Source organism: Carcharhinus amblyrhynchos, chromosome 26 (assembly GCF_965287045.1).
Source record: "Carcharhinus amblyrhynchos chromosome 26, sCarAmb.v2.hapA, whole genome shotgun sequence".
NCBI lineage: Eukaryota > Metazoa > Chordata > Chondrichthyes > Carcharhiniformes > Carcharhinidae > Carcharhinus > Carcharhinus amblyrhynchos.
Window position 1 is genome coordinate 21,688,572 of NC_137349.1, and position 19,090 is coordinate 21,707,661.

General features: G+C 39.4%; 1 protein-coding gene across 1 annotated transcript in view; it reads left to right on the forward strand.

Moving 5' to 3' along the window:
• LOC145358906 (unconventional myosin-Vb-like) overlaps positions 1–19,090 on the forward strand; it is a 104,795-nt gene that overhangs the window by 33,892 nt on the left and 51,813 nt on the right. The window contains exons 9-17 of the mRNA XM_080213279.1: positions 99–211; positions 1,430–1,695; positions 1,775–1,856; positions 6,034–6,174; positions 7,781–7,903; positions 9,493–9,576; positions 15,232–15,369; positions 16,969–17,066; positions 18,478–18,564. Of these exons, the coding sequence (XP_080069405.1) occupies positions 99–211; positions 1,430–1,695; positions 1,775–1,856; positions 6,034–6,174; positions 7,781–7,903; positions 9,493–9,576; positions 15,232–15,369; positions 16,969–17,066; positions 18,478–18,564 (1,132 nt within the window). The remainder of the gene's footprint in view (positions 1–98; positions 212–1,429; positions 1,696–1,774; positions 1,857–6,033; positions 6,175–7,780; positions 7,904–9,492; positions 9,577–15,231; positions 15,370–16,968; positions 17,067–18,477; positions 18,565–19,090) is intronic.

Genomic DNA, 19,090 nt, shown 5'->3' on the forward strand with positions numbered 1-19,090 from the left:
TGTTTGAATTAAAGTTGCACTTAATAAATAACTGTATTATAAAGTTCAGCATTCATGCCACACATTATGGTTGAATGTTATTTATCAACATTTTTCAGGTATCTGTGAATCTTATCAAATGGAAATTTTTCACATTGTAGCTTCTGTCCTTCACCTGGGAAATATAAACTTTCAATCAAATGACCGTGATGGTGAAAATAGCTTTGTTAATGTAAGTTCACTTTTCAACGTTAGTTTTACCATGGTTAAATCGCATTTTAATATTTATCTTTAAATGCTTTCTTTTGCTAAAAATTAAACTTGGCCTATGCAAATATTGATTGCTGAAATTAATTGATCCATTTGTTTGGCAAGGCTGTGCTGTACACATTCCCCACCACCTTTTTTGTATTTGCTTAAATTACAAGCAAGTGCACTTCAAAGTAATTGGATGTGATTTGGGATGCCATGAAGCCTGCTAAGGTACCTTTATAAATACAGATCATTTCTTTAAATAAATTGTTTCAAAATTAGAATGAATCCTTTTGATCTGAAATCTTTGCAAAGGGATTAAACCTATCCATTTGCTCACAAAATTATCTTTTGTTCTGAACTATTCCACACTGCTCTGTAGCTGGATCTAGAGTGCATGGCCCCTACTTGTGGATGCACCCCAATTCCACGTCTACCTGGTCAACAATATCAACATGGCATGTATTGCTATTAGTTCATCCTTGTTTCTGTCCTTGAAGGCTATGCCATACATGTGCTCTAAAAACCGATCAGATTTGGGTCAAGGGGCAGGCCAAAGAATAGGTGAGTTACAAAAATGCAGTGTTATACGTAATCCATTGCTGCTCAGAATAGTGAAGGTTCTCTGTTTGTTGAACTTTCGTAGAGTTGCCACACTGCAGGAGGAGGCCATTTTGGCCCATCGAGTCAGCACTGGCTCTCCAACAGAGCATCCTACCCAAGTCCTATCCTCATAACCCCAAGTATTTATCCCACTAATTCCCCCAAACCCTCACATCCTCGGACACCAAGCGGCAATTTAGCATGGCCAATCAATCTAACCTGCACATCTTTGGACTGTGGGAGGAAACCCATGTGGAGGTGGGGTGGAATTGTGTGCAAACTCCATACAGGCAGTCACCCAAGGCTGGAATTGAACCTGGGTGCCACTGTGCCACCCGTACTTGCATTTCCTAAATTTAAAATGTTTTTAGTTCTGAGAACAGACTAAGCACTACTGTCCATGACTGTTGTCCAATTATTTAACGAAATGAGTTGGAAGAAACTTTGGGTGGTTTGGGGGTGGTGGGGGGGAGGATTGGGAGTATGCTCCAACTCTGGGATTTCTCGCACTTGCTTTCAGACTTACTGACATTTATTCTTTCATTTTTATTGAAATGAACAGTGACCTAAATTTGTTTTTCCTTTTGGCCCGCAGTCGCATGATAAACATATCCGTCTATTCTGCAAATTACTTGGATTGGAGAAAAAGCAGTTGGCACATTGGCTTTGTCACCGCAAGCTAGTTACATTAAATGAAACCTACATCAAAGCAATGACAATAAAACAGGCCACCCGTTCCAGAGATGCTCTTGCAAAACACATTTATGGGCAGCTGTTCATCTGGATACTGAATCAAATCAATAAAGCGTTGGGATCCTCCTTAAAGCAGCATGCCTTTATTGGAGTGTTAGATATTTATGGGTAAGAATGACCAGCTTTATGATTGATTGTGTTTTTTTTTAAAAATCCATATTTGCTAAACTTTTAAAATCTGTTTTAGGTTTGAAACTTTTGACAATAACAGTTTTGAACAGTTTTGCATTAATTATGCAAATGAAAAGCTACAGCAACAATTTAACTTGGTAAGTTCCCTACATGGAAGAGATTCTAAAATGCCTTTTCAACAACCTCATTACATGCCCTTGCTTTGTTTTTATCCTGTGATTCTTACTTTAAAAATCTGCTTAAAGGTTCAAAGAGCACTTAAACAGCAGGTGATCTTTGGTCGTAAGTGGTGCTTTGATATTTCTGCCATCCAAGGTGCATCCTGAGATGCAGTTTTGTTTAAACAGGAATTTGTTTATCAGAGCTGATGAATTTGAAAGTGTTCACTTGGCGCTTAATGCGGATATTGGGAATAATAGATGAAAACAGTTCTAAAAGCTGTGACGCATGGTGCAATGAATAGCACTGTTCCTTGCCACTCAAATCAGAATCAAAGGTCTTTTATCCAAAATAGGTTTGGCCTGTTCCAACTAAACAGCTAGAGTTTGTGGGCACTCAACACAAAATAGGCAGTTTCTTTGAAGGCCACAGACCATTTTAATGGAAGTGATAGGGGTTTTGCCCTTTTGACTGGAGCGTCATTGAGTTCCATTACTTTTCAGAAATTGAGTGCCTTTCAGGCATGGAACTAGGCAGTGGCAACTCTTTCTTGGAACCAAAGGAGTTTTCCTTTGGGAATTCCATCCACTGAGAACCTCCAGTTAATCAGGTGTAGTAAAAAGGTGTTTGGGTTAGCAAGGATTAATATGGGAACGGAGAAACTGTACCACCCATATTATGATGTACTTGTAGTGGACCCTCAGGTCAAGGGAGACAATACATAAAGCAAAACATGAGGTTAACAGACCATAAAATGAAAGTTTATTTATTACTCATAAGTAAGGCTTACATTTAATACTGTAGTGAAGTTACTAGTCATCACAATCCAGCACCTGTTCAGGTTAATGCACCTAATCAGCATGTCTTTCAGAACGTGGGAGGAAACTCACGCAGACACAGTGAGAACATGCAAACTCCACACACAGTGGCCCAAACTGGGAATTGAACCCAGTTCCCCAGTGCTGTGAAGCAGCAGTGCTAACCACTGCTGTTGTGATCATGTTAGTGCAATGAAGTGCATGAACTGAAGAATTTGGTGCCCAGGGAAAGAAGAGGCTGAAAGGCTTAAACATAGAAATGTTTGAAAAATGCCAACACCGTACCCTAACTGCAACAGAAGGTGGCAGTGCAGAGTGAACAGATGGCTGTGGATAAAGGAAAGCTCTAATCAAAATGCAATGACACCCACCAAAGGAAAATTAAGCAATTCTACCAGAAAATGTTCATATCCATGCTGAATTGGAAGACTTGAGAGACAAGATACAGCTGAAGTAGATATTTGAAAATGCAAGGTAAACTAAAGTCTTCAGTGAACCAAACTGTTGAGGATCTGAATGAGTTGAGGTATCAAAATAAGGAGGCTTTGAAAGAAATGGGTTGAATATTGAGAAAGATGCAAAAAGTGCAAATCTTGAATCCTGTGCAGCTTCTGCACATGTCCCTAGAAAATGCAAGGAGGAATAACTTTGACTTCCATTGGCAAACTGATGAGGGAGTTGGAAGAATGCGACCAGGCATAACAGGTAGAAAATGTGCACAGAAATATGCTGCCTTGAAAGACTTTGAAGAATCAGTATGCCCTGAGGTGTTGACTATTAATTTAGAAATAATGGCAATGGAACTATTAGTGATAAAGCATTGCGATGATGTGCAGACTGCAAGTTCAAGAGCTGAACAAGGAAATAAACAGTTGAAGAAAAAACAGCTAATTGTCCTTCTGAGATCAAAAAACATCAACTTTTCTGCAGGATGAAGAAATGAAGACTGCCTTGAGCAGCAGAATTGAAGAACAAAGCTGACAAGGCTGAATTATAACAACTCAAGGAGCAATTGAACTTTGCAAAGAAAAGGGAAACCTGTTGAATGAGCTTCATGTGCTCCCAAGACTCCCTCAGGTCACAGTTCTTCTGGAAAATTTATAAAGAGAAAGTAAATTAATTTAATTCCACTGAAGAGCCAGTTGGCAAAGAAGAAAGGAACATAGTGTCAATGAGCTTGAAGGATAGCAGAGTGAAATTAGGCTCTGCTAAAGAGAAGTTGCTCAGTGTAGAGAGCCAACTTGCCTGTGTGGAAAGATGGGAATTTGCCAAAACTCCCCATGAAAACTCAGATCTGATGGGCACACTTGTCACTTGCAGAACATGAATGAGATTTGAAATACCTAAATAAACTTGCAGAAGCAAATTAAAGAGAGACCCTCAATTAGAACAAGATTAAGCAGCAGAAATCTCTTGAAAAATGCCTGGATCAGGAAAAGGAATCCTGATGAATCAGAACAGTTGGACATCATAACTGGATCAAAGAACGTGAAAGTTGAGGTGCGCAGTCTGGAAAAACAAACCCAGACTTTTAAAAACAATTCTAAGAAACAGACATGACGATCTAATGAGTGCACTGAAAGAGTCTAAGGGGTAACCTGTACCCATTTGAAGGAAGATTCTGAAAGGAACTGACTGCCTAGTACAAGTGTTCTGCAGATAAATCTGAAACCAACAACTCAACTTGAGAGTAATTGCTGAGCTGAATGAAAAGATTAAAAGGCTTGAGAAAGAACTGAGGAAACAAATATTTGGGTAAAATTGGGAAACAAGTGAAAATGAAGATTCCATTTGAGAGATCAACTTCCAGGAAGATCATGATAGACTCCATGGAAAGGAGAACCTGAGTCTTCAGGAATGAACGTTGTGAATATTCCATCCAGCAGGAATGGGATAAGTCCATGGTACTCGTTCGTAGAAGATGGATTGTTGATGAAGGAAAAACACTAAGAGCACAAGTAGTGAACCAGATGTTGAAAAACTTGCCCAGTGCTAAAACTTCAACTCTTAAGCAAGAGACTATCATTCCTCTGAATGGGAAGGGATTGAGATCCGAGTTGTAAAGCCTTTAAGAAATGTGAAAGACTTGGTGGAAGAGGGAGAAGTGTGAAGGGGTTGCATGGAAATATTGTGAACATATTTGGGTAAGGATGCTCTTGTGCAAGGCTGTCGGGTTAGAAATGGTTATTGTGTAGAAATCAGCATGAAGGTAACCCTGATGAGGTGGTACACCTTGGAGATATGTATGAAGCTGTGTTTTTAACAATTCATGTTCAACCAGAAAAGTCTCCAGACCTGAGATACCAAGCAACATTAACAGGCCAGCAGCAATAGCAGAGCAACTAGCCATTTGGCCAAAAGGATCTGTGCTGTGTTTGAACTCCATTCTTGTCTACCTCATCTGCATATTTAACCTACCTTCATAGTTTAAAATCTATCTGTTTGATGTTAGATCCTTGTTCTTTCCTGGTTTCTTTGTCACTCCTACGATCACCATCTAATAGAGCAAGAAGCAAAAGTGGTCTCTCATAACCTCATCTGTTTCTTACCTTTTTTGTCTTGCTGCACTCCCTGTGTGTCATGCTCTATTCTTAAACTTTTTGATTTATCATGTTTTGCCCAAGTTTTAATGGAAAGCAGAACATGATGATTTGGAAGCTAGGATAAAGGTCCATTATTGGACAAGAGAGAAGAAGCTCTTCTGTTGCTTCTTGAACTCCCTCCTCTCTCTAAATCATAGTTCCCTTGATCAAAGTGTTAATTAGTTCTCCTAATAGCTCTTCCTTCAGCTCCCATGTGGTTTCCCTTGCTCTCTTCCCCACCTGACCTCCCCAAACCAAATGTTAAGCGCAGAATATTTATTTTTCAACAAGGCAATGCCAATCTTTGGTTGCAGATATACCCACAATAATTCCTTCAATAGCTTGCAATGGAGGGCTATTGTGGAAAATAACTCAAATATTTCAATAGAGACGACTCTTACAATGGGGAGGGAGGATTAAATTTAAGTTTATTAGTGTCACCAGTAGGCTTACATTAACACTGCAATTAAGTTACTGTGAAAATTCTCTAGACGTCGCACTCCGGCACCTGTCTGGGTACACTGAAGGAGAATTTAGCATGGCCAATGCACATAACCAGCACATATTTCGGATTGAGGAAACTGACACGGAGAATGACCCAAGCTGGGAATTGAACCCGTGAGGCAGTAGTGCTAAGCACTGTACCAAATGGAATCAGCATTGATGCCAACCACCTTTTTCCCACCTGGCTATATGTTCAGTTGTAAAGTATAATCTTTGTCCGTGTGTGGAAACTTGTGAATCTTTCTTCCTAGCATGTGTTCAAGCTCGAGCAGGAAGAATATCTGGTTGAAGGATTGCCATGGACTCTAATTGATTACTATGACAATCAACCTTGTATTGATGTAATTGAAGCAAAGCTTGGAATCTTGGATCTTCTAGATGAAGAATGTAGGGTAAGAATTAATACAATCAAAACTGAATTGTACCAACTTACATTGACTGAATGTCAGTGTATATGTAACTTTATATGAGCAAATATTCTTATTATTTCATTTCCTGGGAGACCAAATACAAAATGTGATGGAGAGAAATATTAAGGTGTAGTCAGAAGAGGAGGGGGCTTGAAAAGGAGTTTGAAACAATGAGCCCCAATACTTTAATATTCAATTTTATTTTCTCCAGGTATTCACAGCATGAGTATGCCCTCTATAAGCAGCACTCATTTCATCTGAGACCTTCAGCTTTAATCTTCTCTACTAAGATATTGACCACAGGAACTGACCTGTACACTAGTTAATAAACAGGAGAGCCATCATATGGGGAAGATTTGAGATTTTTCTAATTGCCCCACTTTCTTAGCAATATTTATTAGAAACTCCTCACCCTTTCTGTGAATATCCATCAAAAGTTTCTGGCCAGCTTTCAATCTGACTTTGCTTGCAAACTTGAGGTTCCTGATACCAGAAAAACCACGCCCCTCTAAAGGGATTAGATACAATTGTTATAATGTTGCCAGGAAAAGACAATTGATTGTATGGATGGTACAAAAAACATCTTCAGCTGATGAAAGCTATTTGTGGTTTACCGTTCCTAGAACGTAAGAACTAGGAGCAAGAGTAGGCCATCTGGCCCCTGAAGCCTGCTCCCCCATTCAGTAAGATGTTTGATGATCTTTTTGTGGACTCAGCTCCATTTACCCGCCCGCTCACCATAACCCTTTAATTCGGTTACTGTTCAAAAATCTATCTATCCTTGCCTTTAAAAACATTCAATGAGGTAGCCTCATCTACTTCACTGGGCAGGGAATTCTACAGATTCACAACCCTTTGGGTGAAGAAGTTCCTCCTCAACTCAGCCCTAAATCTGCTTCCCCTTATTTTGAGGCCATGCCCCCTAGTTCTTGTTTCACCTGCCAGTGGAAACAACTGCCTTGCTTCTATCTTATCGACTCCTTTCATAATATTTCTATAAGATCTCCCCTCATTTTTCTGAATTCCAATGATTATAGCCCCAGTCTATTCAGTCTGTCCTCATAAGCCAACCCTCTCGAGTCCAGAGTCGACCTAGTGAAACTCCTCTATGCCCCCTCCAGTGCCAGTATATCCTTTCTCAAATAAGGAGACCAGAACCGAACAAGTGTGGCCTCACCAGCACCTTATACAGCTGCAACATAACCTCACTGTTTTTAAGCAAGTGAAGAATCATTTAGATTCTGAATATGATTGAAGGGGACGATTAAAAAGAGACACCAGTTATGTATGCTGCTGTCCTGTGAGCATGATCTAGTGAATTGGTGGCTTTATTGAAAAGTATGATTAAGATGGTGGAAATTAGTTCATTGTTTTGATTGCAAACATCCTCCCTCTCTACATTAACAAAATTGTATTTGAAAAAAAAATTCTGCTTCTGTTGCACATTGCTGCACCAATATAGAGCAAAATTGTTATCCTTTACCTATCACTAACATTTTGTTGCATTTTGATCCCTTTAGTTGCTGATATTTGTCCTGTGTGTATATATGTATATTGATCTAAATAGGTGTTTTTTTTCCCCATTTAGATACTTAGTGGAACAGATGAGAAGTGGGCTCAAAAGCTGTATGACCGACACCAAATGAGTCATCACTTCCAGAAACCCAGGATGTCAAATTCTGCTTTCATTATTCTGCACTTTGCTGCTAATGTAGGTTGTGATTTTTAATTTTACATCTATAGCCAAGCTGATTATTGTATACAATTAGTTTTTTTTTGTCATAATCATTTGGATATTTTTCAATGTTTGCAGGGGCTGGATAATGAGACAGGACTAAGGGCGCAATGAACTTTGTGAAATTCTAGGCAGTGAATTTAAAAGAACAAATTTTAGGCAGTTCATACTTGCAATTTAATCAGTTGTTTTTGATTTGAGGGCTTCTACAAGTAATTTTGACATATCTTGGATCAGGTAAAATCTAGCACTGGAAAACTCCAACCTTTTATCTGTGGCTGGGATTGTCCAGTGTGGCTGCTGCTGTGAATGGACTTTTTGTAGAGTACCAAATTCTCCATTGTTGGCAGTAGGATGAGTACAGACAAGATTAGAGAATCCGGCCCTTGAAATTCAGAATATGGATTTCAGCATGAACACTGGGGTGAATGGCCTTTTAAGGGCAACACGGCAGGTTAAGGGTCATCTGGCCTAGGGAACCAAATGGGACTAGGATTGGGTAACCACCCCAGGGAATGGAGTCACACTCAAGCAGGCGATATGTAAGGAGCAAGCTGCAACCATGAGGCTGTTGAACAGTTTCTATTAATAAATACCTTTTGTATTTTCTAATGGAGTCTCTGAAAGTTCATCTTTACAAACACCAAAAAGGCAAAAGCAATATTAGTTAGAAGGAATGCATTAAAAAATAAGATTGGGGATTGGAAGCCTTGATGTAATGCTGAATTAATAGTTTGTCTACTTATGACAAAATGATAACAGAAGGTGGTAGATGGGTTGCCAAAATGAGAAGGATAGAAATATTCAGAAGTAATTTTGTGAAGTTGAAAGATGTGCTCACACTGAGAGTACTTGAGCTTGAAATGAGGAAAAGATGTTACCTTCAATCCACTCTCCTGTACATCTCATGAACCTGGGCAGGAAGTGAAAATCTCTTGAAAATAAGGCCTTTTGGAACGTGGGGTGCTAAGATGCATGTTAAAAATTCCATCTGGAGATCACCAGACAATGAAAGAAGTACTTAAAATTGCAAGAGCAAAAAAGAATTCTGACATCCAGAAAATAAAATGCCCATATTTCGGCCATTTAATCAGAGTTGAAAAGCTACAGCCCTCCAAGAGGGCTGAAGAAAGAGGGGTCAACCTAGCTATAGCTGAATGCATGTCCAGAGGTTGCAGATGAACTACAGTGGATGTGTGAAGATGATGCAAGACAGATGAGTGTGGTATACCATGACAGCATATCTCCTGGTAGGAATAGCTAAAAGCAGAACAGGTTGTAAGAAAGCAATGTGCGACACCTTTCCTGCACCATGCACCTAATTTCAGAATGTGTTATGTTCACAGGGCATTGAAAGTGAGAAAATGCTTTTTTGTTCTGTTTTGATATCCTTCATTTTAACAAAATATTGCTGCTAGAGATCAGGAAACAAAGTTCTCCAGACTGAAAAAAGCCTTAATTTTGCATCTACGAAAATATGGTGTAGACTATAAATAAGGATCCATAAAATTCAGTGATTGGGTTGAAAGATTTATTCATGAGGACATAATATGAATTGCCTTCAGGTGCTGTATCAGTGTGAAGGATTTTTAGAGAAAAATAGAGACACAGTTTTTGAAGAACCAATTAACATTCTGAAAGCGAGCAAGGTAAGCACTCTTAACCTGCTTCTGTAGAGCATTGGTCTCTGAACCAGTTTAATTGTGTTGTATGGATAATCATGAAAGGGATGAAATAGAATGTTTAGTTTAAATTATTTTGAAAATTTCAAAAATTGCAATTTGGAGCTTGCATTTCCACAATATTCTTTGCTTATGGTTTTGGGTGCCATCAAGTGTATCCCAGAATTTTTTTTTTGTTTTGTAGCTTCAAAAATGGCACTAAACTTTGGAAACCAAGAAGATGTATGTAAACAACTTATTCAATTGGAAACACTGGTCTACTACATTTGATTACTTGAAACCTTTTGCTTTCATTTGGCCAGCCTTATAAAACACTTTGTCAACAATTAAATTAGCAAGTGAAATTCTTTATCCCTGATTTTGTACCTAATTGATTTGATATATAGCAATTGTGATTATGTGGTAGGCCCCTGCTTTTTGTCTAAGAAGCACAAAATCATTTACACACAGGCCAATTGGTTCATCATTCTCTAGCTAGCTCTTCAGCTAAGCACATATATATTAGTTATATTTCTTGGTTCTTTTCTCATTCTTTTATACACCCAATACTCATAATTTTCATTTAAATAAAGGTTTTTCCCTTGGTAATAACTTGTGACAATGAATTCCATATTTTAATATTATAAAATCTTTCTTTCTCATCGTCCTAATATGTGGCTCTTTTTACTCCCCTCACTAAGCAGAACCTTGATCCTCCCCAATTTTATGGGGAGAAGGTTTCTAAGCTTCAGTATGTTAGAACTAGCTTCGCAGACTTGCACGATGATGCCAGGAATATCTTCACTTTAGTGCTTTGAGTTGCACACAATATGACAAAGTATTGCACAAGTTCAACATTGAAAAGCAGCAATGATCTGTTCTTAAAACCAATAATCCAAGTTTTTTATGGCTTTTTTTTTAAGAAAACCAATGTATCTTTTGTTTCCTCCAGTAGGATAGAATTTTCAAAAATATACAAGTCTTGTATATTTCACCGAAACTGATTTCACCTTCTCTTTGCTGCCTCCTCTGTCTCTTTATCTCTATCAAGCCCAAAATTTGATGACCATGGCAAATAGGCATTTTTCTATTATAAGTGACCAGTATAAAACGGCACAGACTCTGGTGCACCGTTACTCATTTCTGCTAATCTGACAAAGGTTGAGTTCAGTCAATCATATGGATTGGCCAAGTGCATGTCACATATTAGCTATTGCTAATTAGCTCGGGTCCGGTGATTCCATATAAGAACATTAGAAATAGGAGCAGGAGTAGGCCATCTAGCCCTCCGAGCCTGCCCCGCCATTCAATAAGATCATGGCTGATCTGAAGTGGATCAGTTCCACTTTCCCGCTTTCTCCCCATAACCCTTAATTCCCCTGTCTATCAGAAACCTATCTACCCATGACTTAAATATATATTTTAGTGAGGTAGCCTCCACCACTTCAACCAATTCCAGAGATTCGCCACCCTTTGAGTGAAGAAGTTCCTCCAACTCCGATCTAAACTGCTCCCCCCTCCTTATCTTGAGGCTGTGTCCTCTAGCCCTGCGATCCTTTCTAAGCGGGAAGAATCTCTCTACTTCTACCCTATCCATCCCCTTCATTATCTTATGTCTCTATAAGATCCCCCCCCCTCATCCTTCTAAACTCCAAGTACAGATCCAGTCTATTTAGTCTCACTTCATAGTCCAACCCCCTCTTCTCCAGTATCAGCCTAGTGAACCTCCTCTGCACTCCCTCCCAAGGCCAATATATCCTTCCGCAAGTGCGGCGACCAAAACTGCACACAGTACTCTAGTTGCGGCCTCACCAGTACCCTGTACAGTTGCAGCAAGACCTCCCTACTTTTATATTCTACCCCCCTCGCTATAAAGACCAACATTCCATTCGCCGCCTTGATCACCTGCTGCACCTGCAGACTGGGTTTTTGCGACTCGTGCGCAAGGACCCCCAGGTCCCTCTACACTGTGGCATGCTGCAGCTTTTCTCCTTTTAAATAATAATCCCTCCTACTATTATTCCTGCCAAAGTGGATAACCTCACTTGCTAACATTATACTCCATCTGCCAGGTCCTCGCCCACTCACTCAGCCTATCCCGATCTCTCTCTGCAGACTTTCCACACCCTCCATGCAATTTGCTTTTCCATTCACTTTGTATAATGTATTCCCTTATGACCCAGGCAGGTTACATCAATGCTAAGTTTGCAAACCGTTGCCATTCTCCTGCCCACCCACTCTTTGGTCTATTTTCTTTCCTATGGGAGAATCTCTCACTCTTGAACAAGCTTATTTGTAGATGCTGCTTTTCAAGGCATGCTCAGCTTCCAGAAATTCCTATATGGTAAATTTTGATTGCTACTGGCTTTACCAGTGCTATCATGTATTTACTTTTCGATGCCTGATCTTGTCCAAAACCAAACTCCATCTTACACGCTGTTCCCAGAGATTGTGTGAAGTTTGTAGCAGTTGTTACCTTGGTTACCTAGCTGCTTCTGTCAAATTTGACAAACGTTTCCCAGTGATCGTTTTCTCTCATGCAGGAAATGTATTTTCCGATTGTGTGCGAGTTAAGTATGTATACATGTGCTGGAAACTTTCCAATTCATTTCAGTAATTATCTAGATTCAATTGTCTAAGTTACACAACTTCAGGATTTTTTTCTCTCCTTTTGCAAATCCTGATGGCATTATTCAGAAGGTAATTTTAACATTTTGTCTCTGCGTGATTTTTTTTTTCTGTTTTAATGTCTATCCTGACTAACTGGATGTATAAGTGGTTGAGTTTGGTACCAGATTGGTTCACTTGCTCTTTTGATTCCAAGCCACTTGGATTACGCTGGATATGGTTCATTCCTTTACTAAAGAAACCTTTCTCAGTTGCAGCACTCTACAGATTGTGAAAACTAACCAATTTCTTTTACTATCCACAGACTGGATTGTTCTCCCCATTTTTAACTTTCATATCTATATGGTTGCATTTAAAATAAAACTGCAATGTGACAGTAGATTTGCTTATCACAATACAGCTATCTTTTTGTCCAATCCTGTGTCCCCACAGCTTAAGGTGTGGCCTGATAAGAATGATCAATATGATAGTCACTTCATATGGCTCAGCTTAAAACCAATAGGAACTGAGACATTTATAAATGACAAAGTACTTGATTCTTAATTTGTGCTGGATCAATTGGACGGTTTTACCTTTTGATTTGATAACCATGCACTGATTCAAAGTGTTAAATGCTATATTTGGAGTTTGAAGTGAACTTGGGATTTCTTTAAATAGACCTTTTGAATTTTGTTCTTTCACAATTGTTGAACTCCTTTCATGATTTTCAATATCCATTTAATTTTAATTTGTTTTTGCTATTATTGTAAACGAATCTGCCATCCTGAAGTGGATTTATTGTTGGCTCCTTGATGCCTTCAGAGTAACAAGGATGAAAAATAAATGCTTTCTTCTACCATTTTGCATCGTGGAAACAACACTCTCTATATTGTCAAAAAAAAGACCCATCAGAGAAGTGTGGTTCATAACTGATTCCCTGCTTTTAAATTGCTTTTTATAAACTCATTCTATTTTGTTCTCTTTTTTCTATTTTGTACTAGTTAGTCTGATCCAGGTTGATTCACAACCATGTGGCTGTGAACCAACTGCAGCAATCATTCCTCTGGCACAGAATATTCCCCAGATGTGGATAGGGGTATAGATGTTAGGTCAGGAATAAGTAGTGAGGTTTTAACAAAAACAGAAAATTCTGGGAAAATCTCAGCATGTCTGACAGCATCTTAGAGAGAATAGAGCCAATGTTTTGAGTCTGGATGATCCTTCATCACAGCTAAGAGCAAAGAAAATAAGAAAGCATTTATACTGAGGGTGGGGGATTGCTGTAATAAGACAAAGGGAATGTACATGAGGATGAAGAAGGCTGAGAAAGGTGCTAAGCATCCATTAAGTATGCTTGGGGGCAGGGGGGGGGGGAGGTGTGTGGAGAGCAAGGAACACCACTAGAGCCTCACTAGAACATTGCAAAAGGCCACGGACATGTGGACAGGAGAGCAAGGTGATGTATTGAAGAAGTGGCAAGCGACAGGAAGGTCTGGGTCCTGCTTGCAGACAGAAGGTGTTCAGCAAAGCGGTCACCAGTCTGCATTTGGTGTCTCTGTTGTAGAGTAGACTGCATTGGGAGCAGTGAATGCAATAGACCAGATTGAAGGAAATGTGTGTAGCTTGAAAGGGATGTTTAGGTCCTGGGATGGTGAGCAGGGAAGAGGTAGCAAGGCAATTATTGCACCTTCTGAGATTGCACCTTCCCATACAATAGGCAGTGGGTGAGATGTTGGGTGTGATGGTGGAGTAGACCAGGGTGTCCTCGAGAGAGTGGTCCCTGCAGAATGCTGATATTGGAGGGGGGAGTAGTGAGGAGATGATGTGTTGAGTAGTGGCATCATGCTGAGGTTGGCAGAAATGATGGAAGAAGATTCTTTGAATATGGAGGTTGGTGGAGTGAAAAGTGAGGACAAGGGAGACCCTATCCTGGTTCTGGGAGGGGGTGGGTCAGATGTAGTCCAGAGTCCTGTCAACCACGGGTGGGAAAAACCAGGATTTGAGGAAGAAAGACATATCGGCAGTGCTATTTTGGAAAGTGGCATCATATGAACAGATGTGTGGAGGCAAAGGAACTGAGAATGGGATGAAGTCCTTGCAGGATGTGGGGTGTGAAGAGCTGTAGTTGAGCTAGTTATGGAGTGGCTTGTAATGGATACTGTTGGACAATTCATCACCAGAAATGGAGACAAAATCAAGGAAAGGAAGAGAACTGTGAGATGGACCATATGAAGTGATAGAGGGATGGCAATTGGAAGTAAAATTGATAAACGTTTCCAGATTCAGACGAGAGCATGAAGCAGCCCTGAAATAGTTGTCACTGTACTGATTAATGTACAGCTGGAGACTAGCAATATTTTATAGAAATAGGTAGTCTTGCTGATAGTTCAGGTTTGAAGTTTGATCTTTGTGATAAGCAAGAAATTTTGTCATTGGGTTCTACTTGTACAAACATTTGTCAAGGGGAATGGACTAAAGCATCATAGTGAAAATTGATGGAAATTGACTGCATCGTAACATTCAATGTAGAGCTGAAGAATGTTCTGACATAACCATTTGTCTAGCCCCAAATTATGAATAATAACATAATTTGGCAGTGTTTGATGTTTGCTTGATTTATGGATACTGTTGCTAAGGGGTTGGATGTAGATGTTTAGGAGGAAGCAAGAATGTATTTATTGGAAGATTAAAATGGAACTGTGATACAGTACATGTATCAATTATCCCTGATGAGATGAAGAATCATGTAGTAAACCATTGCAGGAACTGTGGATGCTGTTGGTAATTTAAGCAAAATTATCTAGTTACGAAGGAAATGGAAATTCAAACAGAGTGGCTGGTGATAACTGGAGATTTTTCATTCTACAGCAATGTGGTGTGAGCACTGGGATTTCAACTAATTGTTTTAATCTTGGTGTTTGAAATGGGATTGGCCTTTATCCACAATGTGGTCAGTGTTTTCAGGAATTAATTAGGAAACTGTCCAGAAAGTCTCTCTGGGATCTCTTTCACCTTGTTACCTGTGTTGTTTCCAAGTCTGAGTTGATTGCTGAACTTTTCCATGATGAGGAAACTGCTTCTGCTGGGAGAGGTCAGATCTCCAATGTAACTTTGAAGTCTTTAAGAAAAACGTTACCACCGACAAGTGAGCACAAGAAAACAGTGGGATATCAGGTAATTTAAAAAAGAACTATCATTTTCCCAACCACCATGGCTTGGATTTTCAAAGCAATAGTTACGAAGTAGAACAAAAATGATGAACCTTGTCTCAAAGAATGAACATTAACACTTGCCTTCCACCAGTAAGGAAAATAATTAGTTCCCAAAGATTTGTAAGTTGAATTTCCTCTGATTAGCTATACATAACCTCCATGTTAAAATTGAGCATTGCACACAATAATGATAGACATGGCCCTAGAAATTGCAATATACTGGTATGCAAATCTTATTGTTCAAATATTTTGTTAAACCTTTTTGTAAAAAGATGAAACTTTGCACATGTGGTGGTGTAGAGAAATATGTCAAAATGGGCACAGAGGCTACTGCAGTTGCAGCAGCCAACATGGAGCACAAATAGACTGATCTTGCAATGGAACCCAATTTGTGCCATTTATGGGATTGTGTCCCATGATGTGTCTGATGCCAGATGCTAGTGATGTGATGCTGTCTATTGTGTGCAAGGTAGGCTCCTGGCATGAAGTGACACACATGGACTACTAGGATGACCACTGGGCCACTATGCCTAGTTGTTTTTCATCAGTAACTAATTATTGTCTATCTTGTGTGCTCCAGTGGGACAGGATAGGTCAAGAGGAGAACATGTTACTGAAGTGTATAGAGATTTTTTTATGGTATGTGGGGAGGTTTGCACAATTGATGAACTTCATTCAGAAGAGATAAGAAACTTTTACAATAGATGAGTACACATTTATGTGGAGTGGCATTGCAATTGAATGCAGTGTTGCTGAATGTCGGATGCTGCATATAACAGGTGATTGATCCTACGTAATCAGTTCACATCATTGCCCAGAACACTCAGAATAAAATTTTATTCTAGTGTCACAAGTAGCTTGCTTTAACACTGCAATGAAGTTAGTGCAAAAATCCTCTAGTTGTCACAGTATGGCACCTGTTTGGGTACTAAGGGAGAATTTAGCATGGCTAATGCACCTAACCAGTACATCTTTCGGCCTGTGGATGCTCCCAGAGGGGAAACAAGTAGACAGGTAGAATATGCAGATTCCACACACTGACCCAAGCCAGGAATCAAACCCGGGTCTTGGAACTGAGGCAGCAGTGCTAACCACTGTTGTCGTGCCTCCCTATTTAACCAAAACCTGCTTTACAGGAAAAGTAAATAACTATTTAGAAGATGTAGGACAGTGGGTGTTTTATTTTTGATTTCTGTAACAGATGGGTCAGTTGAATGGTCCCTTTCTACAATGGAAACATTTGTGTTGATTTGGATCTTTTCCTTCCCAGTTCTCACACCCCTCCTTCCTCCAGCTCAGCTTCTTAGAGAGGCATAGGTGTGATGAGTTGATGTCTGACCTTTTTTGGGTGGTGGGGGGGGGGGTGCGGTTTGTGCTTGCACACATGATTACATGTTCATGTTCTAGCACACAACATCACCTCATCTACTGAAAAATTAAAAATTAGTTCTTAAGAACCAGTTTTGTATCTGAGTTAATTGTCATCTACTTCAGATTAATTCCAAGGCATTTCAATGTGTTTTCAAACTATTAATAAGTAAATGGTGCCATTTTCTTGCAGTTTAGAGCTTCGCTCCATCTACTAATGGAAGCTTTGAATTCAACAACCCCTCACTATGTCCGTTGTCTGAAGCCAAATGATACGAAACAACCATTCTTGTGAGTCAATCTAATCCTGTTGTTTTCAATGTCAGTAAGCGTAGGTGCATTTAAGTGCCTCCTGAAATAGGTCTCCAGTGCTAGTCAAATGTAACCATTGCAGAGAAATTAATGGGAAAAATTTTCAACACTACTTTACCAAAAAGAAAACTGGAACAAATAACAAATTAATGCTATCAAGTGCTGTCACTGCACACACATGTCAGCGTTTGAGGAAAATGTATAGAAATCCCATCTGGACTATTTCTTTCCTCCATGCTTTGAAATTAAAGGTGCCATATGAATGCAAAATGGCAGTAACAGTATTGAGAAATGTCTTACTGTTGCTATTCATGTTTTGAACATTTTGGACTTTTGATACATAAGCTACAACATTGTGTTGCAGCATAATCATTATTGTACTTGATAGCAATTCTTTCTGAAGTATGTTTCAGCTTAAAGGCAACAATGATACGATGATCAGTGTATATTTGCAATTTCTAGTTGAGCATTGACTCAAAACTGGGATTATGCAGCTGCATTAAGTTCAATAATTTTGGGGCAGATACTGAAATGAAGATGTACAAATGAGGGATCAGTTTCTAATAAAATTTATCATGTTGAGAGGACAAAAGATTGTGAAGCTGCTGGTTTTCTTCCACTGCAGTTACACGCCAATTGATTTGGCATACGATTATTAAACGTACTTCAGGTGGTGGAAAGGTTGACAGAGGATACAGATTTAAAGTGATTCTGCGAATCAGCTGGAGACGAGATGAAGCAGCAGTGTTTTGCACAGGAAGTTGTTGTAATCTAGAATGTGCCTGCCCAAAAGGGTGATGAAAATATTTAATAGTTATGCTCAGAAGAGAGTTGAGTAAATATTTTCAAACTAGTCAAATGTAACCATTGCAGAGAAATAAAATGAGAAGAACGTGTAATGTTTTACCGAAAAGAAACTTGAGCAAATGACGAATTAATCCTCAAATGCTATCACTGCACAAAAATGCCAGTATTCAAGGGAAAATGCTCAGAAATCCAATTTGGATCGTTGCTTTCCTCCATGCTCTTAAATTTAAGGTGCTATGTAAATACAAAACGGCAGTGAAAACCTTGCTGGGTAAATGGGGAATAAGTAGGAGTGGGAATAATTGGTTATCCCCGCCAAAGAATTGGCAATGGCATGATGAATTGAATGGCCTCTTCCTGTGCTGTATGTTTTTGTGATTTCCAATGTGACCATGCTACCCAGTTGCAATGTTGACAAGTGGCAGTAGAAATGAGCAGGCAACATTTGTTCAAAAAGGGCTAATGGATGACCAACTGCAAAATACTGAATAAAAGAAAGCTGTGAACTAGACCCTTTTGTTTTGAATTTTATCCTCCATTTGTAACGGTTACTGATGTCAAGGTTTCTGAATTTCTCCTGCAGGTTTAATCCAATTAGAATGGTGGAACAGTTAAGGGCCTGTGGTGTTCTTGAAACAATCCGTCTCAGTGCAGCTGGTTATCCATCCAGGTTTGTATTCGCTGTAAATGGTTCAAAAGAGAACTTGGTGTTGGGTTTCTTTAATTCTTGTCGGAGAGTCTTAACCCTGTGCCCTGGATAGTGCTTTCACTAACTTAAATATCTGGCCAGATTAATAGGGTGCAGAGGGATTGAGCAAACTTCAGTGTTTCCAGCTTCTCCAGTCTTCAATCTCATCTTTATTGCTACTATAGTGCACCCACATTTGCTGGTTAAAATCAAGTTTACAAAACAAATGAGCATAGCAGTAATGTTATATGCATCTTATAGTGCTTAACCTTGGTTGTTCCTCATCTGTGCCACTATCTGCTGTAAAGGGAAGTGATACTAATTTAATTTGCTGCATTTTAGGTGAGAACAGATACGTGGTTAAACATGGGAGTCTCGCCAAGATGTGTTCCTTTGCCACTGTGGAACATAGCATTTTATTCGCTAGATTTACCAGTGATGCATTTCTGCAGTAGGTACAAATTAAACTTGCTAGGAAAAGTCAGGGCTTGACAACTTCTGTCTTAAT